Source organism: Tenrec ecaudatus, chromosome 3, assembly GCF_050624435.1.
Source record: "Tenrec ecaudatus isolate mTenEca1 chromosome 3, mTenEca1.hap1, whole genome shotgun sequence".
NCBI lineage: Eukaryota > Metazoa > Chordata > Mammalia > Afrosoricida > Tenrecidae > Tenrec > Tenrec ecaudatus.
Window position 1 is genome coordinate 171,467,685 of NC_134532.1, and position 24,520 is coordinate 171,492,204.

Consider the following 24,520-nt stretch of genomic DNA (forward strand, 5'->3'; position numbering starts at 1 on the left):
TTGCTTGTATCTTTTCCCACCCACTTACTTTCAGCTTCTCTGTGTCTATGTATGTGAAGTATAGCACTCACAGACAACAGATAGCTAACTGTTGTACCCTCTTTATTGTTAAATACATGTTTAAAGCTCTGCCTTGTATTTGGAACGTCTAGTTTAATAATGCCCAATGCAAGAATTATTTATCTATTTGAGTTTGGGGCGATGATTTTATTCTTTGCTTTCCTTTTCTTCTCTCTGGTTTCCTTTTTTCCTTAAATCTTCCCTCCGCCCTCCCGGTATTTCTACTCCCATCACTGGTTCTAAGGGGATCATCTGTCCTGGATTCCCTGTGCTTCCAGTTCCTATCTGTACCAGTGTACATCCTCTGGTCTAGCCAGATTTGTAAGGTAGAATTGGGATCATGATAGTTGGGGGAGGAAGCATTCAAGAACTAGAGGAAAGTTGTACCTTTCATCGTTGCTACACTGCACCCTGACTGGCTCGTCTCCTCCCCGCAGCCCTTCTGCAAGGGGATGTCCAATTTCCCACAGATGGGCTCGGGGTATCCACTCCACACTCTCCCTCATTCACAATGCTATGAATTTTTTTTGGTCTTTGATGCCTGATACCTGATCCCTTCGATGCCTTGTAATCTCACAGGCTGGTGTGCTTCTCCCATATGGGCTTTGTTGTTTCTCAGTTAGATGGCACCTTGTTTATCTTCCAGTCTATAGGACCCCAGATTCTGTATCTATTTTCCTTTTTTTTAAAACATTTTGGATTTTTTCCCCTCTGGGCTTTCCTTTGTATCTTTTTAAAAGCAGTTGCTCTAAAGGTTACTATATACATTCTACACCTTTCACAGTCCTCTCACAATAGTGCACTGTTCCAATCACGTTTATCAAGCGTGCAACACGGTCCATCTTGTCTTCCAGGCACCATTTGTTGTAGTGCATCTCCTGATGTCATCAGTCTCCTTGGTCAATGGCCCGTTTTTTTTCCTTAAGTAGGCAACCGTGTTACAGAGGACTAAGAAACGTCAAAGGAAGTTGTCTTTTGTAGTTACACAGATATGAAGAACTACCTTTTGCTCTTTTCATTCACTCATGGGGGTCTTTGACCTAAAGAGCTTTCTCCAGCCTTTTTTGTGGTGTACTCTCTGCTATTTATTTATTATATCTTTATCCTTAAGGGTGTTTGTATGGGCTATAAGAACTCTGGGGTTGATAGTTTATTTTTCCCTTTCTTTTCAGCACATTAAGGATTAAGTTCCAACATTTTGCCACTTCTAGTGGTTAGAAGTTAGGCTGCTAACTGTAAGGTCAGTGGTTCGAAGCCACCAGCCTCTTCTTGGGAGAAAGACGAGGCTTTCTACTCCCATAAAGAGCTGCAGGCTCCATAAAAACCTGGGTGCAGTTCTGCTCTGTCCTCTAGGGGGAACTCTGAGTCAGCATTGACTCAATGGCAGTGAGTTTTCAAGTTTCTGATGAGGGGAGGGTCAGCTGTAAACTGAATCATTCTTGATGCTTTTTGAGGTTGGCGGTTTTTGTTTTGTATTTTTAATAATTTTATTGGGGGCTCGTACAGCTCTTATCACAATCCATACATTTATCCATTGTGTCAAGCACATTAGTACATGTGTTGTCATCATTTTCAAAACATTTGCTTTCTTTATTTCTCAACAAGGTGAACCCTTGGTATTAGCTCCTCTTTTTTTCCCCTCCCCTCTCCCACCCTCGCTCCCTCCCTCATGAACCCTTGATAATTTATAAGTTATTATTTTGGTGGGTTTTTTTATGTCTTATGCTAACTGCTGTCTCCCTTCACCCACTTTTGTGTGGTCTCTCCCCTGAGAGGGGGTTATATGTCAATCATTGTGATCAGTTCCTCCTTATTCCTGACTCCCCACCCCACTTCCCTTACCCTCCTAGTATCGCTACTCTCATTTTAGGTTCTTAGGGGTTTGTCTGTCCTGGGTTCCCTGTGTCGCGAGCTCTTATCTAGACCAGTGAAGGCTGGCATTTTGATCTTTAGTTCTCAACCATTTGACTGATGTACTTGGTTGATCTTTGTATTTTCCTGCTTGGTGGTAATCTAGGATCTTAACTATACATCTTCTGCCACATCGGGGAACACGTTACCCGCTATTTCTCCAAATCGCTTTTCTCATCTCTTTCGGCTTTCTGTTGTGGGTTGAGGGAAGGCTTCCAGAGCAGACCATCCAACGATCTAGCCAGCGATACTTTTTGTGACATCCCCTTCACGGCTGTCCCCTCAGTCTAACATCGCCGCTCCCGCTCCCTCCCTGTGTTCCCTGTTTCCATCCCTCCCCTCGCACCTTCTAAACTGTCCCTACAGCAAACATTCTCTCTCTCCTCCCCTTCTGAGACTAACTACACGTGTGATATTATGCCAACACATGTCTGTGTTCATCTTCACACCATCTTTTTCCTTTGCTTTTCTGGATGAGTTTTATTGGCCTCTTTCCACGTTTGTGTGGCTCTCCTGGCTCCGGCAGGGTGCTGCTTAAATCATTCAGTGTCCTGGACCTTTATATTCTAGAATTTCCGTAGGATTAAAAAAAAAGTGTTTCTAGTTCTCTGTTGGGATCCTTAGTTTGTGCTTCCTGGCCAGCACGGTTTCCTTGACTAAGGATAGCTGTAGTCGCCCTTGACAATGCTTGTGTGCTAATTTTCTCAGCATCAGTGTCATCTCAGGACTGGCATTGGTAGATTTCTCTAGGTTTGGGTATCACTCTGGACATTATAAATGCCAGAGACTCCGGTGTCTGTGGTTGCCCCCGTTTGGCAAGTACCAGATTAGTTATAGTAGACAAGTCTCCTGGGTGGACGCAGACTGCTTCTTGGGCAGCAGCTGGGTTCTTGGAGCGGATCTTGTGTGGCCAGCTGGGCTCCGTTGAGGATACACCACATGAACAGTTCACGGGTCGCTCAGAGATGTTGCAGCCAGAGTTGGGAATATCCTTGCAGGTTCCCTTCTGCCCGGGGGACAAAGCCTCCTAGATTCAGTCTCCTGACCAGGACGAGCACATTTTCCCATGAACCAACCCCGCCAAAGCTGTGTACCCACGAGCTCATTCCTCCTCTAAGCACAGGCCCCCTTCTGCCTGATGGTGCTCGGTCTCCGCACCTCTCCAGGCAGCTGATTCAGTGGCCAGTTAGTTGGCATCATTCATTGTTGGTTTGTTTGCGTGTGTTAGTGTGGCAGGATCTTAGCTGTCTCCCAAAGCCAGCCTTTCAGAACTTGCATTTTAGTCAAGAGGAGACAAGAAAATCAATAAATGAAAAATACAACTCTCCGCTGGACCTAAGCACGAGGGGCCTTCCAAAACGCCATGGCAATTGGAATTCTAATATAAGGAATTTTTCCTCCACAATTTTGTTTTTTGAAGTCTCCTCCCTGCTCCTCACGCATCTACTGCTTCCTCACATTTGACAAGGGCTGGCCGAGCACTTCAGAGTTGTGGGGGGTCGTTTAGCCCCCCTCCCTTGCCAAGAGCAAGGCAGTACAGAGCCGGGTTTGTCCTCGGACAGGCAGGTGGGGCCTTCCTGGGTGAGCTGACACCCAGCATTGGTGTGGTGAGAACTGTGTAGCTCTGAGAAGTGGCTGCAACAGAGGGCAGGAGACAGCATGGGGGACCTGTGTCCACAAATGCCACACGGTTCTGCACACAGCGGTCGAGTCTGGGCTACAGGGTAGCGGTGTGTGGGTTGGTGGGACTCTCTGGCCTGTCCCGTGCAAACAGTGGAACGAGGGGGTGACGGTCTGGGCAGCGGGCTATCTGACTCTCTTGTCCTCTTCCGGCGTCCATTGTTAAGGCCTGGGCTGTACTGTAGGGTGCTCAGCTGATACCCCTGCATGGGGAATGTAAATGGAGAGGAGAAGGCATCTGGCTGAGTTCTGATTAAGAAAAGTTCTGCATGGAAACCGGGACAGAGGAGGAGGGTGAGGTTTAGGGGAGACTCTGGGATTTTTCTGAGGAAACGCCGGTCACCTGAGGGCCTTTGCAGCCACTGGGGACATTGGTGCTGTTGGTTTGGGGGTGACCTGTCGATACCTCTGTCCGAGCCTGATGTGCTCTCTTCTGACCCATCCTTGTTTGTTGTTTTGGCGTTAGGTGAGCAGCAAGGATGAAGACTTCCTTGACCTGTCCGTGGATGTGGAGCAGAACACGTCTATTACGCACTGTCTAAGGTACCGTCACGGAGTGCCAGGGCGCGGAGGCCGCGTCCCATCAGGCGACCACACGCAGGGAGGAAACCATGCTGTATTTCTTTTGGATGGAGATAATCTTCCTTTCCCACGAAACCAACATAATCCTATTACTCTCTGGTACCTGTTTCCCCGGTCATGAGGAAACGCAAGTGACTGTGCCCTGCTGAAGGGTCCCCACCGAGGGCAGAGGGGATCAAGTGGAGGCTCATTAGTCATTAGCTTTAAAGTACAGTTTTAATCTGCAGCACAGGACTTGGGCCTGGGGCTCTCATCACAGGCACACACACGCGGTGCTGCCCATCAGGGCTACACATGCCCACCCCCGCTCTTTCCAAGCCAGCCTGGCCCCTTATATGAACAATTGGGCACTTTGGGTGGAGAGAGAGCAAGATGGGGCCCCCTGCTCCTCTAAAGAGTTAGAGTTCTAGGAACTCACAGGGGCAGTTCTACCCTGTTGATATGAGTCAGCATCACGGCAGTGAGTGAGTTTTTTTTTTTGGGAGGGTGGGGTGGGGTTTGTCTGTGGTTGAGACTCCATTGGGGCATGACCTTTCTTCCATCTCAGCATGCCCTGCAGCTCGATCATGGGTGCTGAGAGAAGGGAGGGCAGCACTCCCTGCCGAGCCTTACCTCCAGGTCATCCCTGTAGATCTGCTTCCCAGTGCCATTGACCCAACCTCCTGAGAGCTGACTGGAATGCAGAACCCCAAAAATGAATCAGAACCTGCCTGTGGGCCAGGGCCCCAGCTGACTGAGATCCCCACAGACCTTCTGGAACCCCAAACCCAGCCAAACTCACACCCATCCAGGCGATTGTGACTGAAGGTGACCTGAAGAGATTAGAACTGCCCCGTGGGTTTCTTTTCGGAAGCAGAAAGCTCCCCTTTCTCTGGAGGAGCCACTGGGGGGTTCCAACTGCTGACCTAGTGGCTCCTCAGCCTGACGTGCCGCCCACTCTGCACCAGGGCACCTGCCACCAGTAGAGATCCTATGTCATCACTTGGGGGCCAGAGGCCCTTAGGTATTAGAACAGATTTAAAGCCCCCCCCACCCCCCCTACTCTTGTGATTCTAATGAGCAGCTACAAAGCCTTTTCAAGCTTTTGAGGCAGGGAAATGGACCACACGTGTGTGTTGCTCCTGTCAGGGCCTGGAGATTGGGCCGGCCTGGAACTGCCCTCAGTTCTTTGGCCGGCTTCAAGAGCAGGTGCCTTGGCTTAGCCCAGCAATAATTGAGATGTTATGTTCTGCAAATAATATCCTTCTTTCTATGGGTCATGGTGTGAAAATGATTGGGAACCATTCTTTTTTCTTTCAAATTTTTGAATTCTGTGAAACAATGAAGATTTTATTTGAACATGTGTTACATGTAGAAATTAACTTGGGTGTGATAGCCAACTTCATGGTAGATACCCTTCTGTCCAAGAACACTTTCTCCACCCCCCCCCCTTTTTCTGGGGTGGTGGTAGTCTGCTTTTCCATAACATGTTATCATTTCCCCTTTAAAGGGGGTATATTAAGATTTGCACCCAATTTTTATGTTACATGTTGCCGCTATGACTCTGTGCCGTCTTGGGGGGCGAAACTGAAGGGCTCTTTCCTCCTTGCAGTTTTGAAGGTATTCAGATCTTGGAAGGAAACCCCAGGGCCTTCCATTTGACTTGGGTGTCTTCTCACGTTTTGCCAAACGCCAACACCCCCCCACTCAAGTGTTAGACATATGACCAGATTTTAATATTGATAAAGCGGGACACCACTGATAAAACTCATCTCCTGGTGAAATAGCCACATGGCAGCCAAAAACCGTATACCCTAGCTTGTCGTGCACTCTGTCCAAAAATCGGGACTTTTTAAAATGCCACGGAAGGCGGGAAAAATTATTAAAATCGGGATGTCTGGTCACCTTATTTAGAATGGGAATAAAAGGAAAGTGGGCCCAGAGCATGGGTCTTAATTAGCCGATTTTATTAGTTGTCGACCTGTGTGTGGGGAGAAGGCCTCCAACAAATCATCCCGGTCCGGTAGGCGCAATTGTACAGCGATAATAAGTAAAGACTAAAGTGATCGAGAGCGTGAGAGAGAGAAGAGAGATTGAAGTAATGGAGTCAGACACATTTCCCGGTAGCATGCGTACCTCAGCCCTGCTTGGTGGTTCACTGGAGAGCCGAAGGGCGAGAGCAGGAGGCTGAACTTTATTGCTAACCAAGGCTTATATCTACTTAGGGGGGCCTGATTACACAGGAAGGGGCAGTATAATAGGCATACACATCATAGGAAGGGGATGTACCATAGGCACAAGCATGACAGGAAGGGGATGAGCGAGGGTGTACATGTGACAAGATGGGTGGACCCTAGACTCAATATGGCAGCCTAACCTTGGTCACCCTTGGGCTTGACCTCCCTGGGCTCTCCTTCAGGGAAACAATTTACTACTATCCATATCGGAAGGGAGTGGGCTCTACTTGTGGGATACACAGTGGTGTCTGCTTGCTCTAGATGGCTGAGAACCCTTAGGGAGAATCACCCATGACCTACTTCTGTTGACCTCCAAGTGTATAGTCACTTGTCAAGTGTAGCAAGCAGCTAACTCTGGGATAGATTTGGAGAGACAGAGTGGGAGAAATCTTTGTTTCCCACAGACCTACCGGGGTGTTTAGAATGGAATGAGAGTGAAGGGGGCATGGGGAGGGGAGATTGGAAGACAGAGTGAAGAGAGAGTAGCTGAAAGTAAGAAAGGGAGAGCTAGGGAGAGGAAGAATGTGCGGTCACACGAGGTGAAGAAAGAAAGCGGGAACAAAGGAATCCCGTGTTAATAAACATTGGGGACAGAAATGAATTATCATGTCTAAAAGGAGCCTGTGGGACCCGCCTCGCCCGCTGCACACCCCCACCCCCACCAACTGGATATGGCAGCAGCAGAAGGATGAAGATATTGGTGCTGGAGAAGGGGTGAGAGATATGGGCTATGGTTGAGAACCACAGCATTACCGCTGGACCCTTTAGTAGGTAAAGAGGTGTTTTACCACCAAAATGAAGCTCCAGTTGCAGGCCACACAACAAAGGAACTCTGAGCCAGAAACTGCTGGAGGCAAAATAATTGGGGAGTCGTCAGGTGACAAGACACGATGGGAGGACCTGCCACATGGGACTGCTGACTAAGATTTTCAAAGTACAAGTTTACCCGGAGGTTTCTGGAGATCTACGTCCTGAAAAGCTGCCATTGAAAGCCCCAGAAGCACAGTTCTCAGAAAGCCCATGCTCGGCATGACTTGGGATTGACTGGGCAGTAGCTGGTCTGCCTTGGTTTCGAACAGGGAGAGAGGGCAGCGGCAGCCTTCATCAGTCTGTCACCACTTTGTGGCTGTAGTTGGCACCTGACTTAGTCTCATTTTCCAAATGTCAGACAGCAGGTATTCCAAAGCAGGGTGAGAGAAGCTCTCCCCTGTCAAGGGCCACTTGGGTCTCTCTGTGGGCATTTGTGGGCCCTGCTGGTCAGACCTTTAATGAACCCAGCCTCCTGTAATGTCTGGAGCGGCTTCCCTCGGGTGAGGTGGGTGGTGTTGGCAGGCATCGATGATTCCGGGGCCTGTGGACGGGCCGTTCCTCACCCCTGACCAACAGGGCTGCGCCGTCTTCGGTGGCAAAGAGCGGGATGGTGGTTATTGGTAATGGGGGACCAAGTCCTGAGGATGATGTTGTATGGTGAGCTACGAGACCGCCTACTAACTGCAACGCCGGCCGTTCGAACCCCTCGTCGCTTCTGGGGAGGAAGATGAGGCTATCTGCTTGCATAAAGAGGGACCGCCTGAGAACCCCCTCGGAGCAAGGCCGCTGTGCCCTACAGGGCCCACAGACGTTGGAATCGACCAGGCCCTGGAGAGAGGACATCATGTTTGGTCAAGTCGAGGGGGCCAGGGGAAGGCCCTCGATGAGGTGGATTGATACAGGGTCTGCACCTGGGGCAGGACCGGGCACTGCTCCCTTCTCTTGTGCCCAGGCCTCCGTGAGTTGGAACAGACTGCATGGTCCTAACAACAACGACAACAACATCCATACCTGAGTCCCCACCTCCGGCTCCCATGCCCCTCTGGACGGCGTGCATGCTCTCTGTTCTTCCATCCAGCAACTGCTATGGGGCACCAGCTTGTCAGCTGGAAGGCACCCTGGTGGCACAGTGGTTAAGGTCATGGCCTCCAGCTAACAGCCAGCAGTTCGAACTCAGTAGATGAAGGAAGTGCCAGTCTCCTTTGGGAAAGAGGACAGCCTCGGGCCACTCTGCCCTATGGGGTCACTCTGAGGACTCGAGGGAGTGGGCTTTGGTTTTCGGTCAGGCCTGGGAGCACAGCACCGAGCAAGCCCGGTCGGCACTGTTCATGCACAGGGAGGGCAGGTCACAAAGGGGGACAGGGATGGTTTCAGGGAGCAGCTCAGGCTTGAAAGGAAGAGAAACGGGGACAGGAGTGCAGCTGGAATGGGATGACGGGAGAGGTGGCCTTGAATGAGGAGGCGACATTTAGCCTGAGCTGAGCAGGAGGGGAGCCAGGCATGGACACATTCGATGGTGCAGAAACCAGCACCCGATTGCAGGAAATGGGATCTGACATTCTGGAGGGCAAAATTTATATGAAAGATACATTTGCAACAACCACAAAAGTGGATGCTTTGTACTAGGGGCTAGCCCAGAGCCTTGGGTAAAATGTGGTTTCTGAAGCCAGGTTTCTAAAGTTCACATCCTGCTCTGCTACTTACTAACATATCCATATCTCATCTAACAAGATTTTTCGCCTGTAAAATTGGTAGAATAATAATACCTACCTGCTGATACACACTAAATGCATGAGTACACGTACACCTATAGAGGGGGCTGGAGCAGGAGGTGGGCAGGTGGGGACGGGGGAGTAGATAGTAGTCTGGAGACCCATAACAGGGAGTTTAGATTCCTTCCTCCTGATTCTATCCCTCAGGGCAATAAGGCCACGTTGGAGGGCTGTAGGCAGTGGAATCACACGGAATGATTTATGTCTAAGCTGCTCTGAGTGCTCGATGTTGTCAATGGTCCCTTTGCACGAGTCCCCCAGCCCAAGCACCTCCATGGACCGACCTGGAGAGCTGCCAGTGTACGAGACGTGTGGGATTCAACACACAGAACAGACCCTCTCCGTTTCCTTTTGACACGCTCCCTTTAAATGGTTCAGTCACTTACCTGGTTTAAGGAACTGGCTTTCACAGAACAAAATCCGATGCTTCTGGGGCTATGAATAAGCAAATGTCACAGCCTTTTCCCCAGACGCCCGGGGATCATGCTATTCTGGGTGTTCTTTCTGGCCTTTGAGGCAGTATCACGGGAATGTTAAGCAGAATCTCTCAATGATCAGGAAGGAATGGCATTTCAAGAATGAAAACGGTAAGTAAGTAGTACAGCCAACCCTCCTGGTAGGAAGGTCCATGCAGGCAGAACAGACAGGGTGGCATGTGCTCCCAAGGGAGGCAGCTCACCTTTGGGGGTGAAGACGGGCTGGAGGGGGGCGGGCAGACACTGTCTCAGTTCAGTCTAAGCTCAGCAGTAGTTGGCTTCAGCTTCACTTATGATTTTTTTCTGATCTTTGACAATACAGAGGCCTCCTGAGAAAGATGTTTTGTTTTTCGGTTCCACCCCCTCAGAGTAACAACCCTCCGACTATTACGGAGTGGACTTTGACTGTAGGTAATGATTTTCCACAAGGAGCCCTGGTGGCATAGTGGTTACTCGTGGGGTTGCCAACCTTCAGGTCAGCACTTCTAAACCACCAGCCACTCTACGCGAGAAGGACGAGGCTTGAAGAGTTAATCTCAGAAACTCACAGGGGCATTGCCACTACATTCTACCGGGCCACGATGAGTCAGAATCACCTCATTGGCAGTGAGTGAGTGAATATTTTTCTACCACTCTATTCTGTTTTAAGCTTGGAGAGAGCTTATTCCTCTCTGAGTTTCTGTGGATCAGCCAGAAACCCTAGTTTAGATGGTTATGTGGGCTGGCTACTAGCCCCAAGGTCAGCAGTTCAAAACCACCAGCTGCTCCTGGGGAGAAAGAAGAGGCTTTTTGCTCCTATAAAGAGTTACAGTTTCGCTAAGGGCCTACAGCAGAGCAAGGGGAGCAAAGCAATGAAGTCCCTGATGAATACCAAAAAAAATTGGGGGGCTAGGTCGTGGTACCCCATCAGACTGGACCAGAAAACACTCCTAAAGGTCAACAAATAGACCTGGAACTATTTACAGGCTTTTCCTTTTTTTATTGATGGTTTTTGTTTTGTTTTCTCTTGTTGCTTTGTTTTGCTCTGTCTTGTTTTTGTGCTTATTATTGTCTCTACATGTCTATCTAGACAAGATAGGCGGGATAAACAATCTAAAGGAGAAAACAGGACAGACTGTTCCTGGGGGGCCATGGGAGAGGGGGAGGTGGGGGAAAGGAAGAGGGATGTCAACCAGCCCAGGGACAAGGGAACAACAAGTGATCCAAAATTGATGGCAAGGACGGTATAGGATGCCTCCTGGCACTTGATCAAGGGCAATGTAGCCGAGAGGAATTACTGAAACCCAACGAGGGCCAAACATGATAGTGGGACAAGAGGAAAGTTAAAGGAAATAGAGGAAAGAGCTAGGAGGCGAAGGGCATTTATAGAGGTCTAAATACAGTCATGTATATATGTAAATATATTTATACATAATGATAGGGAAATAGATCTATGTACATATATTTATATGTTAAGTATTAAGGTGGAAGACAGACATTAGACCTCTACTCAAGTACTCCCTCCACACAAGAACATTGTGGTAATAATCTGGCATGTCTGTGATGCTCATCTCCCCGACATGATCGCTGAAGACAAAATGGGTGAAGAAAGCTGATGGTGCCTGGCTATCAAAAGATATAGCATCTGGGATCTTAAAGGCTTTAAGATAAACAAGAGGCCATCTAGCTGAGAAGCAACGAAGTCGACATGGAAGAAGCCCACCAGCCTGTGTGATCATGAGGTGTCGATTGGATCAGGTATCAAGCATCAAAGACCCAGAACACAAAATCATATCATTGTGAATGAGGGGGAGACCTAAAACCCATCTGTAGACAATTGGACATCCCTTTACATAAGGGTCACAAGGAAGAGAACACCAATGAAGCATACAACTTTCCTCTAGTTCTTTAATGCTTCTCCCCCAGCCCCCAACAATCATGACCCCAATTCTACCTCACAGATCCAGCTAGACCAGAGCATGCACACAGGTACAGTTAAGAGCTGGAAACGGAATCCAGGACAGATAAACCCGTCAGGACCAATAGCGAGAGCAGTGATACCAGGAGAGGGGAAGGGGAAGGTGGGGGGAGAAAGGGAACTGATCACAATGATCTACATATAACCCTCTCCCATGGGAATGGACAGCAGAAAAGTGGCTGAAGGGAGATATCGGTTAGTGTAAGACATAAAATAATTTATAAATTATCAAGGTGGGAGAGGGATGGGAAAAATGAGCTGATACCCAGAGCTCAAGTAGAAAGAAAATGTTTAGAAAATGATGGCAACAAATATACAGGTGTGCTTGACACGATGGATGTATGGATTGTGATAAGAGCTGTACGAGCCCCAATAAAATAAAGATAAAGTGACAGTTTCAGAAATCCATAGAGCTAGTTCTGCTCTGTCCTGCAGGGTCCTTCCTTAGAGTCTGCATCAACTCAATGACAGTGGGTTCGGTGTCCCTTTGCACAGAGTTTGAGAAGCGCTCATGGTGAGACAGTCACCCAGCCCTGGAGGTGTGCGTTCTAGTGGCCTAATAGCACCTGCCGACTACTCCTCTCCCATGTTCACTTCAGCGACCTTACGGACCGTCTCGGAAACTCACAGGGGCCAGTGCTCCCGCGTGCAGTAGGGTCGCTATGAATTGACTTGGGCTCTAGGGATGCCAGTTGCCAGAGAGAGGGTCCAGCTCCTGGTGATCCCCATGCGTATCACAAAAGGACTATGCTCTTCAGAACTGAATTCCAACCACCGGAGTGCACCCTGAGCTGTTGGCACCACCTGGCGGGGACGTAGCCACGTGCTACGCAGGGGTTGTAAGCAGTGGTAGGCCAAGTGCATTTTGAACTCTTTAAAATACGAAGGAAAAAAATTATTTTCCCCCCCTTCTTCAGAGACTTCAGCAACACAGAGACACTGTGCAGTGAGCAGAAATACTATTGCGAATCCTGCTGCAGCAAACAGGAGGCCCAGAAAAGGTGGGTGGGCGGTCTGTTCGCCGAGGGGGTGACTGTGTGTGGCTCCGGAGAGGGGTGGTTTTGAAGCCTGGCTCCGTGGAGCAACGTGCTCACTGAGGTTGGGGAGATGTTCCATCGAACCAAACAGGGCCTCTTCGTTACCTTGGGACTTCTCCCAACCTTCGGAGTCTCGGTGTCCCAGTTTCTCGGGCCCCAGAGCTCCGTGTCTGTCAATGCCCCCACTCTTCTGCTGAACCCCGTTTGAGAAGCGTAGCCCTAGGCCAACTTCGGAAGCTTATACATGAGGAAACTGAGCCAGACAGGGCAGTGGACGCATCCAAGGTCGAAGGAGCTAAGGAGAGAGACCCAGGTGTGTGTGTGTTTCTGCTGGTTGCTCCCGCTGGTCTTTAGTAGCTCTCTGTCCAGCACGCGTCTGGCGCCTTGTCTGCTTCCCAGATTTCCTCCCCGCGAGCTGCCCACCCTCCGTGCATTTGCCACAGCGGCTGGCTTCTCCAGATGTTCCTCTTGGGGCTGCGGGCCACAGTGGCAGCCGTGTCCCATGAAGACCTACTTCCTTCAAGCACTCCCATCGGTGTGCTTCTCTGTCTCTCTCTCAGCTCCAGTGAACCTAGACTGTGGGTTGAGTAAGTTCTAGGCCAGTGGTTCTCAACCTGTGGGTTGAATGACCCTTTCACAGGGGTCACCCGATTCATCACAGTCGCAAAATGGCAGTGATGAAGTACCAACAAAAATAATTTTACGGTGGTGGTGGGGGTCACCACAACATGAAGGACTGTGTTAAAGGGTCGAGGCATTAGGAAGGTTGAGAACCATTGCTCTAGGTGAGCAAGCATGCTTATATTTTAGGTGGACCGTTTAGTAAAGGGAGTCCTGGTGGAGGAGTGGGTTACGTGTTGGGATGCTAATCACAAGGTCAGCAGTTCGAAACGACTGACTGCTTGGCAGGGGAAAGATGAAGCTCTCCCCTCCCATATTGGAGACCCACAGGGACAGTTCTACCCTGTTCTAGAGGGTTGCTGCGATGGCCACGATATTTGCGTAGGTCCATTTGGCCCCTCCTGCATGCGTGTGACAGGGTGACGTCTTTCATTCCCGCCCCAGGTTGAGGGACAGCTGAGGATGTGCTCTGTCTTCCTTAGGATGAGAGTGAAGAAGCTGCCCATGATCCTGGCCCTCCACCTGAAGCGGTTCAAGTACATGGAGCAGCTGCACAGGTACACCAAGCTCTCCTACCGGGTGGTCTTCCCCCTGGAGCTCCGGCTCTTCAACACTTCCAGCGACGCGGTGAACCTGGACCGCATGTACGACCTGGTGGCCGTCGTGGTTCACTGTGGCAGGTAAGGGCTTGGACACAGGATGCTCATGGTCAACGGAGGAGCTGCCCCTTGGCCAAACTGGACCCAGCCTCACATGCACTGAAGTCCCCAGGTGGGACAGATAGGTCAGTGCCGGACTATCAGCGGAGAGTTTAGAGGTTCACCCCTGACGCACATACCCCTCCTCCCCGAGATCTGCCCCTCAAAGGTCACAAAGGCCACGGAAGCCCGAGGGAGCAGATCTAGCCTGCACACCCCCCAGGGCAGTGTCATTGGTTACAGTATTTGTTACTATTTGCTGACGATGAATGTCTGCTTTCCCTGCTGGATGGGGGCCTTTGAAGGCAGATGTTTCTCTCTTTTTAAAATCATTTTATTGGGGCTCATACAACTCTTATCACAATCCATACATACATCAATTATGTAAAGCACATCTGTACAGTCATTGCCCTCCTCATTCTCAAAACATTTGCTCTTCACTGAAGCCCTTGGCATCAGGTCCTAATTTTTTCCCCTCCCTCCCTGCTCCCCCATCCCTCATGAGCTCTTGATAATTTATAAATCATTATTTTGTCATATCTTGGAAGGCAGATGTTTTATAGTGTGTCCGGCCTGGGCCAGCGGTGCCCCGTCACAGTGTGGCCAAGTGGACGTGAACAGGGAGTTGAGATCCATTCTTCCAGTGAAGCAGAGTTTTGCAAAACTGATCTAAGAAATCCCATCTTAACAAGAGCCATCTGTTAACTTGTTACCTTCCTGTGCTGACACCTTTTTTTTTTTCCCTTTCCAGCGGTCCAAACCGCGGGCATTACATCACCATCGTGAAAAGCCACGGCTTCTGGCTTTTGTTTGACGATGACATTGTAGAGGTGGGTATGGCCTTCCTGCTCCCCTGGGGCTGAGTCAGTCTGTGTCTCTGTGGACTCTGATGGAGGCCTGTTTTCTGCTACTGTACCTGCACAATGACCTTCCTAAGGGGGAGAGAACATGACATGGGCTCACGGATACGTGATGCCCTTGTAGAGGGACCTCGTTGGCCGTAGAGGTGGCCTCTCTCTCTGCCACCATGGTCTGTATTGATTTGAAAGTTTTGAGCCATGCCTAAGGCATTCTCGGGGTACAGGAGTCATCAAAACTCTATTAAAATTATCTCATGAATGATGAATGTTTAAAAAAATCCCCGCCCTCCCCGGCTTGAGCACGGCCCTCCTGACCTCCTGTGGAAGTATATCCTACATTAATGCTGTTGTTGGAAGTGTGTTCGCTGGGGGAGGTCACATGCAGGGATGCGGGCTATTCTAATCCGCTGCTGGGGTGGCTGTGGGGACAGTAGCACTTCAGGAATCAAACCTGGTGGCCAGCAGGAGCTGGAATTATTCCTGAGCCTGCCCTGCCCCCAGTCTACCTCCTGATGAGCAGAAGTCCTGGGTTCTTCAAAGGATCCTCACTGGGGTTGCTAGCAGGTTAACAAGAGTGGCTTTCTTCCCCAAGCCCCCTGCAGTTTTATGTAACGCTTCCCCTCTCTGCCCATCGGAGTCGCCCATGTACAAGTTGCTAGTTGTCGTGTTGCTTTGCTGCGTGATTCTCTGGTCTTCCTCGGCTTCCCCCAGTCAGCTTGTGAAACAACTGTGCCGTTTGATGTCTCTTTTCCTTGCAGAAAATAGATGCTCAAGCTATCGAAGAATTCTATGGCCTGACGTCAGACATATCAAAAAATTCAGAATCTGGATATATTTTATTCTATCAGTCAAGAGAATAACGGACAGAACTGTGGAACTCATTCGAGAGGGGAGAAGGTTCAAAAAGCACTATTCCCTGGTTTCTCTGCAGACTTTTCTCCTTCCCAAGTGGTCCACCAGTGGTATCACTCCGAGTCTCAGTGGTCTGGCTGTGTTAGACTCGCCCCACCATGCCCCCATCCCCCCCACCCCAACTTTTTATTACCTGCAGCACTACTCGGATTTATGATAGTCTGACATAGAGTTAACTGCAGTCAGCGTGTAGTGAGATTTACACAGTAACATTTGCTCACCGAAGGATTGGGTGCCCAGTGTTTCCCTTGCTGTGTGTGCCTGGCTGAATTAGGATGGCGTGTCTTAGGAATATTCCACCGTCTACTTGGAGTCTTTGCTAAACTTCATAAGTAGCTTTCGGGGTCTCTTTACAATGCATCCTCTTAACTCATCCCAGGAAGCATTGCCACCCGTCTCCAGCTTCTCTTTCGGGTCTTCCGACAAAAGAGCAGAAGAAATCAGGCAGATGGCCACGTTTTAGGGCAGCAAGCATCGCACTATGTTTGCGCGAGCGAAACCGTCTCAGAGGGCGAGCAACCTCAAGACCGAGATCATCCTCCGAGTGGACCGGCCTGAAGAGAGGGCAGTGCACGGTGGTAGGGGCTCCATGGGTGGAATCCCGGGGCCACGAAGGCAGGTATGGCGCTCAGGGCAGGCAAAGCCCAGGGGAGGACCCTTTGGTGGACAAAGTTACCTTTCCTAATCTTTCTACCAAAATGAAATTTCAGGAAAATAACTGTATACTGTTTTGTTGGTTGGTTGGTTTTAGTGACACCCTTACAAGCAAAAACAAGCCCCTTTCTTCCCTACCGTCCCAGGAGTAGTCATTCTCCTTTACCTGGCTCTGCTAAGCATTTCAAGGTGTGCACCGTTCCCATCCTGCTGATGTCCTGCAAGAGTCCGCCGTGGTCAGGCTAGGCCCCATCTCGGCGGCCTCGATCGCCACTGGGATCATTCTTGCACCGGGAGCAGTGAAGCACCGTGTCCGCCAGCTGGTCAGCTGCACCGCACAGCTGTGGACGTGTTTGCTTTTCCAGTCTGTTCCCCGAGGCCCTGACCAACCAGTCCCGGCGAATGCAGGGCCTCCCCAGAGGGGGAGTGCGAAGTGGCGGGTCTGAAGGCGGAGCCGGGACGCAAAGGAAGTGTCTGTGGGCAGGCGGAGGAATGGACGAATTGGGGGCCATTTCTTTGGCTCAGAGCCCTAGAAGGCTTTGCAAGAGGGAGTATTTTTTGGGGAAAGAACCTCATCTCACCATAGTTAGTTTTTCCTTATTTTCATTTTTGTTATATTACCTGTATTTATTAGTGCATTCGAGTATTAGGACCTTTTATTAAAAAGGTTTATTTGGACGTTCGGCCATTGACCTGGTTTTTGGCTTCCTACAAATATGAGTTGTAGATTTTGGCTTTCTTTGGGGATGTCCGTTAACTTCCATACATTATTCTATACTGTGAATGTATTATTTTGTTACCTAATAAATCGGTGAACGAACATGCAAACTTTTGGCAGAATATGAACTAAAAGCGAACAATGGTTGGGGAGGGGGGTCCATTTTGCAAAAATTAAGAGGATGGCACTTTATCTCAATGAAAACTAGATTTCTTCTCTCTGACATCTTGAACTATCTGTGACTCAGAGTGGAAGTGATGAACACGCCCACACTTCCTTTGTTCACACCTGAGGGGAAATGTTTGACTTTTCACTGGAGAAAAGACAAAAGCAGGGTGGGCTTCACGTATTATTTTATATGAGTGATGAAAATATTAATACCTTGCCTTGTATAGAGGCCGACTCATATTTATAAATACTTTTGTCTTTTTAAAAAATTTCTTCCAGTCATGATATGCCGTAATCACGTAGAGCTGAAAGGTCAGCCTTTATTTTTGTGTTTCAGGAAAGGCACTTTGCAGTGATTGATGACCGATGTCGGGAAATGTTTGTACTAGATCATCACCCATCGATGTTAATTCAGGGTGACAAAGTTTAAAAATACGTACCGACTGATCTCTCATTAACATATTTGGAAACTGATTCATAAGTAAAACCATTAAAAACCATGTTTGAAACAATACTTGGGACTAATTTATTAACAAAACTGTTTAAATCAGAATCCCATCAAAGTCATACTTAAGTGTAAAGTCATACTTTCACCCAAATCACAATAAAAAGAAAACAACAAAAACAACGCCCCCCCCAAAACAAAGTTCTGTGTTCACTGTGTTGCTCGTTTCTTTGGAGGTATAATTCGGGAATGATTCTTTTGTCATAGAATTGCATATCCACAGATGGATTTTTGGATGGAAAGAGACAAGTGTGACAGGGCTGTGAGAGTCAGGGATGAAGGTTGGAGAAAAGGTCAAAACGTACAATGCTAGAGGGCTTTGATTTTAATATTTTTCAAGACTTTAGCAGTCTGGTAATATCGTTCCTCTTCCTCTCTAAAAACTGAAATACTAGGCAGTTGTAACCCCACTCCACTCCCTTTCCCTCCTCCCCCATGTCATTTCATTTTATGTAAAGACAATAACATGCAAAGAGTTTTAAATTTAATTTTTTAGTGTAGCAAGGCGGGGGGGGGGGCATCTGAAACTACCCAGAGGACACCATAGCACAAAGGCTCAGCAATAGTCCCTCAGTGCTGACCTTTTGTGTTCTTCCCTTACACCTGCTGGGTGTGTGTGTGTGTGTGTGTGTGTGTGTGTACACACAGCTAGTGGTTGGGTGTTTTAAAGTAAGTGGCAGTGTTAGGCATTTGAAAAAGAGAAGCCTTCTTGGCTTTCTTGCTTATTTCCTGGGTGGGCATGCAAGTAGTGGTCTCTGTGTGAGAAAGCAGTTTGCTTAGGCATACATCCTGGGAAGACGCTGGCGTCAGTCTATGAGATCAGGAGAGGGGTCACTGTGAGGCACACTGGCGTGGACTGGTGTGGTGGAGGGCCAAGGCCAAGAGTCAAGAGCAGTGTGTCGGTTTGAGCGCGCAGTCATTCTTGGTGTGATGGCTGGTGTGTTTTGGATTTAAAATGAAACAGAAAAAAAATGACAGAAATGACCCCTTATGCAGTTATTTTCATGGATTTGCCTTTATGGGCAAACTTAAAGAAACGGACGCCGTTCGGATGAGAGCTTAGGGTTTGTTTATAGACATTGCAGTGTGGCTTTCCTCCAGATGATTGCATCTGTAAACACTGCATTCTGATCAGCTAGGTGTGTTCCTGTGTTATGCACACAATTGGGCCCTAAGTGTTTTGCCCCCTCTCCCCGCCACCAAGGCCATGAGGCCTGGGCCTGTGGCAGCCCTGTTGAGGTGAACTCCTGGAAGCGGCAGGGACCAGGGAGAGCGCCTTCCTCATTTTATGCCTTGTGAACTTCCTCTTGGCCAGTATTACATGACCTTATTTGTGGCTTCCATTTCTGTCGGACCCAGAACAGTTAACCGTATTTGTGTGGCAGTCACTTGATTTGATTGCTTCAAAACAAATTATTTAAAATAGCCTGTATTTTAATTTCCCCTTTCAAGTGTGTAACCGAGTACTTCAAGCAATAATGTCAATCTTGTGAAGTGTCAATCCGTTGAACACCCCCGCCTCTCAAATTGTTTGCAGAAATAAAGAAATAACTGGGACAGGCCATTCTCCTCCCAGAGGATTACATCCTGGTCATGTTAGCACACACAGGTTTGAAACTTGCCTTTTAAAATAGGAGAGTGAGCCTTCCTTGTGAACCTAACTGAAGCGGGAGGGGGCGGAAAGAAGACAGTACGATACAAAGTCAGTGCTACCCGGTCGACGGGTAAAGTCAGAGTTCTAACCCTAACCCCCACCCCCGACCCTTTCTATTTCTAGTGAAAAAGATCCAAATTAATGTAGAAATCAGAACTGTGAACAGGAGTAAAATGAGACTATCAGTCGGGGTGGGGATGGGGGAAGGAATTCATGGGCTAGGTGATCCGGTCTAAAACCTGGTGGCCGCTGTCCAGTAAATGCTGGCCTGCTGGCCACCAGCGAAGTGGTTCACACCCACCAGGCGGCCTGAGGGAGAAAGATGAAACGATCGGCCCCTGGGGAGGGTCACATCCCAGGGAACCCCCCCCCCCCCGCCCAAGTCCCATTTGAGTCAGAAGGGACCCAATGGCAGTTAGTTTGGTTTGTAAAACTATTGTCTCAGATCATTGCATAAAAGAGCCTGCGGGAACCAGTTTATTGAGCTTGGAGTCCACCTCGAGTCACCTCTGAAGAAAGGCCTGGCAGTCTATGACCAGTAAGCTGGACATTGAAAACCCTGTGGAGTCCAGTTCTACTCTCACACGTGGGGTCACCATGAGTCAGAATCAGCTTTTAGCAACTGGCTGATAAACTGTCCAAATGAATTGGCTGGGCTTTGCCAATTAGGCTGGGTATAGAGAAACAAAAGCCGTGACATCCAGCTATGTGTAAGAACTTTATATCGAAAAATCATTTTATATCAAGAAGGCAGCCCAGCCCAGGCCTACTTCAAGTCCATGGGTCTCATGGTAGCTGGAGCCCTCTTCTGCTGCAAAGAGCCGCAGGCTGATGAAACAGGTGAAGCGGGAAGCAGGGAAAGTACAGGCTGGTAGGTGCAGAGTCTGGTGGATCCAAGGTCAGGAGAAGCATGGCAGGGAGGGCAAAGGGACACACATTCTCACTGTCCCTTTTATGTTCATGCCACCCCAAGGAAGCAGCAGATTGTGACCTGATTGCTAGAGTGGCCTCCAGCCCTATACTTTCACACAGGTTCAATTTGACAAAAAATCTAGCTGCTACACATATACATCTCCTTTACCAGTTTAAAAGTAAAACATCCATTTGAAAACAAGTGTTCTGAACACTTGCCTCTACCTCACCCCCTGTCATTCAAGGGGTCAGTGTATAGACAGGAGATTATGATATGAGTTCACTTAAGAGGAGCAACCTCCCTGCAGATCAAGAGCAGGGGAACTGTACCCTGAGCAGAGTGAGCTTGTGGGTCCCTTTCTTCTTTTTTGTAATCGTTTTATTAGGGGCTCATCACAATCCATACATACATCAGTTGTGTAAAGCACATCTGTACATTCATTGCCCCCATCATTCTCAAAACATTTGCTCTCCACTTAAGCCCCTGGCATCAGCTCCTCATTTTCCCCCTCCCTCCCCGCTCCTACCTCCCCCATGAACCCTTGATAATTTATAAATTATTATTTTGTCATATCTTGCCCTGTCCAACGTCTCCCTTCACCCATTTTTCTGTTGTCTGCCCCCCAGGGAAGAGGTTATATGTAGATCCTTGTAATTGGTTCTCCCTTTCCAACCCACCCTCCCTCTACCCTCCCAGTTTCGCCACTCACACCACTGGTCCTGAAGGGATCATCCTTCCTGGATTCCCTGTGTTTGCAGTCTCTATCTGTACCAGTGTACATCCTCTGGTCTAGCCAGACTTGCAAGATAGAATTGGGATCATGATAGTGGGGGGAGGAGGAAGAATTTAGGAACTAGAGGAAAGTTGTTTCATTGTTGCTATATTGCACCCTGTCTGGCTCTTCTCCTCCCTGAGACCCTTCTGCAAGGGGGATGTCCAGTGGCCTACAAATGGGCTTTGGGTCTCTACTCCACATCCCCCCTCCCCCCCTCATTCACTATGGTAAGATTTTTTGTTCTGATGATGCCTGATTCCTGATCCCTTCGACACCTCGTGATTGCACAGGCTGGTGTGCTTCTTCCATGTGGGCTTTGTTGCTTCTGAGCTAGATGGCCGCTTGTTTACCTTTAAGCTTTTAAGACCCCAGATGCTATATCTTTTGATAGCCGGGCACCATCAGCTTTCTTTGCCACATTTGCTTATGCACCCATTTGTCTTCAGCGATTGTATCGTGGAGGAGAACAAACTGATAGGATTTTTTGGTTTTTGATGCCTGTTAACTGATCCCTTCGGCTGTAGGTCCCTTTCATCTCCCTGACTATTCATATTCAGAGGGATGTGACCTGGAACCCAGGCCTGATGGGACGGTCACCTGTCTGTGAAGAAGTCCGTTGGAAGGTAAGATCTTGGACCTGCTGTTTCTCAGCCTCATTGTCCTCATCTGTCAGATGGGCTTTATAGGATCAGCCTGTCACTACCAGGGGGCACTTTCTAACGGAGAAATCTTCCTCCTTCCCCAGCTCATGCTCCCCATTGATCCTCAAACTATGCATAACTGGGAAAGAAATCTTTGTGGCCATTGCCTTATAGCCACACAAATAGAAGATATTTACATCATGACCCCCACCCCCAGGGAAGATTCTGATTATGGGGACACTGCTGTGGAAGACTCCACAGGCAGCCTAGAGATGGTTCAGTGGCAGGGGGTTTTATGGAACGGTTATTTACCGCCCAATGTAAGGGGAGGAGCCCGGGTGGCACAGTGATCACTCGGCTACTAACTTGCAGAGTCAGCAGTTTGAAACCACCAGCCGCTCTGTGGGCGGAAGATGAGGTTTCTACTCCTGGAAAGAATTACTGCCTCAGAACCCCCCAGGGGCAGCTCTCCTCTGGCCTGCAGGGTTGCTCTGTGCCAGAATCGACCAGAAGGCTGTGTGTTGGAGAACATATGGCAGGCCTGGGCGTTGTGGTAGAAGCTGCTGAGCTCCCTCTTCTTGTTTCTTGCCTCAGGAGAAATGCCTGTGGAAAGGACATTTAAATGGTGGCAATCCCAATTTGGTGCACTTTGGTATTTGCCCCGGCTCTCACGGTACATGAAGCTATGAAATAAATCAGGCCTGTTTCCATCTTTCTTGGATCCACTACTTGCTGCCCCATTTTCCTCCTTGCGGGCTTTTGATGGTGTCTTAGTTACTGGTTTAACCGTGGTGCCGGGAGCCACGGTAAAGCACTTGACTGCAAACCCAAAGGCCAGTGATTCGAACCCCTAAGGGCTGGGGAGGACCTCATGATCTGTTCCCTCTTAAAGCGCTCGGCTTAGGAAACCCTTTGGAGTGGTTCGACCCTGCCCTGTGAGGTGGCTATGGGTTGGATCGGACTTGAGGGCACCCAGCCACCATAGTGACACACTTTCTAAAACAATAAATAGGTCAACCGGTTCCATCAGAGCCGTGAACCGACCTGGGTGCTTTGCTGCTTAATCTATTCCTCCAAAGAGCGACAATTTGGGGAGCCCAACAGATATTGTGAATTTAGTATCTGCCCTTTCTGAACAGTCTGTGGACATTTTGACCTAATTATAGACTGTCCGAATTTTATTCAAAATAAGGGCGGGTGTTTGCTGGCTGGTGACTTCATTGGTCTGTCTGCCTGTTGGTCTCCTTGTTTGGTTCCCTTGGGGTTTTAAAATAGGCTCTGGGCCCAAGCACATTCCAACACTCACTGCCACGGGTTACATTCCGACTCAGCGACCCTGTAGGGCCCCTGTGGGGTGGGAAGCTTCAAAGCTTTATCTTTCTCCTGCAGAGTTGAGGGTGATTTCAGCCCAACATGTAGCCGCTGTTGTGCCCAGGGCACACTGGGAGCTTACAACTGAAAGATCGCTTTGTGTTATGAAGAATCAGAAAGGACATTTGTTTGTGTGAAGAGGATTTCTAACTGTGCTCACTTCCCACAGGCTTATTCCTAACAGTGCTTACTCTTTACCCTGGGGTGGCCGTATCCAGGTCGTGAATTGCTCATGCGTGCACCTTCCAACACCCCCTCATAGGAGTGGGGGATAGAGGTTACCTGTAAGTTGACATGGGGAGGCAGAGGAGATTAGCAGCTGGTGCTGTAAGATGGAAGCCCTGCTCAGCTCTCACGTTCTCAGAGTTGGGGGCATGGTGGGGACCCAGGACCCTGCATTCCCTGATGCCCAGCAGGGGAAGCCAGCACCCCCTCCTGTGGGCCCAGCTCAATGGTGAATGGCTGACCTTGCTTGAGAGAGAACATTATGCCGAGACAAGGAGAACAAAGACAAGGAAAACTTGAGAATGAGCCGCCACACCTTTCACTGCAAGCCGCCCCTCCTCCTCATGCTAGCCGTCCTCAAACTGATAATTGCTTGTTTTCCTGCCTGGGGGTGGGGTGGGGATGGAGGGTTAGGAAAGTATTTATACTCTTTGGTGGATTACAAAACCCGTGTAAAGAGATTTATCCTGTTTGCTGATGTCGAATAAACCTATTTTGAAAGTCTCTATATTTTTTTCAGGTGTGGAAAATGCTTTTGTTGAATGAGTGTTGGTATGCTGAGTGATTGTGTAAAGACTGGAATAATTACGGTGGCTAATTCTTAGTATTCTACACGTATCATTAGGCAACGGTTCAGGAACATTTCTTGGCTCAAAACAATATAATGTTCCTAATTTGATCTAGATGTAATGCATTTAAAATTTTAATTTTTAAAAAAGTTTATTGTAAGTTTGGTTTAGGGCCTTACCTATGAGATCATAAGGTTTGCATTCAACTGTTTGAACCCCTGATCAACCTCTCCCTGTCTTGTGTTTGTAGTTAAGAGAACTTGCTTCTGTACTCTGCACCTACTCTTCCCCCCCGCCCCGCCCCCACCCCATTTCTGCAACACCAAAGTTCAGGAAAGAAAATAATAAACACATTGTTAATGTAGAAATGTTGTCTGTAGCCAGCCTGGGCTCAGAGGTTTCAGCAGAAGGGCAGGTGAAGGCCGTCGACTAGCAGGCAGCCCCCTTCCTGCACTGAGCCTGGCTCTTCCACTGCAATGTGGCTGAGGAATCTATGTCTGGGCTTAGGAAGAAGGAACTCCCGGCAGAAACTGCCCTGAGGTGGGAGTTGACAAAGAATGGACAAATAAGCGGTGTGAATCTGTAGTAGGAATAAGTGGAACACGATTTCAAATCTCAACACCGAATCCTTGGTTCCTACTCACAGTGACCTTGTCAGACCAAGTAGAACTGCCCCATGTGGTTTCCAAGGCCGGAGAGCTTGACCGACACCGAGGGACACATCGATTTCCCTTG

General features: G+C 48.8%; 1 protein-coding gene across 1 annotated transcript in view; it reads left to right on the forward strand.

Annotated features, from left to right (window-relative positions):
* USP46 (ubiquitin specific peptidase 46) overlaps nucleotides 1-16,924 on the forward strand; it is a 72,373-nt gene extending 55,449 nt beyond the window's left edge. The window contains exons 5-9 of the mRNA XM_075544347.1: nucleotides 4,118-4,194; nucleotides 12,382-12,465; nucleotides 13,605-13,802; nucleotides 14,572-14,650; nucleotides 15,439-16,924. Of these exons, the coding sequence (XP_075400462.1) occupies nucleotides 4,118-4,194; nucleotides 12,382-12,465; nucleotides 13,605-13,802; nucleotides 14,572-14,650; nucleotides 15,439-15,540 (540 nt within the window). The 3' untranslated portion in view covers nucleotides 15,541-16,924. The remainder of the gene's footprint in view (nucleotides 1-4,117; nucleotides 4,195-12,381; nucleotides 12,466-13,604; nucleotides 13,803-14,571; nucleotides 14,651-15,438) is intronic.
* Nucleotides 16,925-24,520: the final 7,596 nt, after the last annotated feature.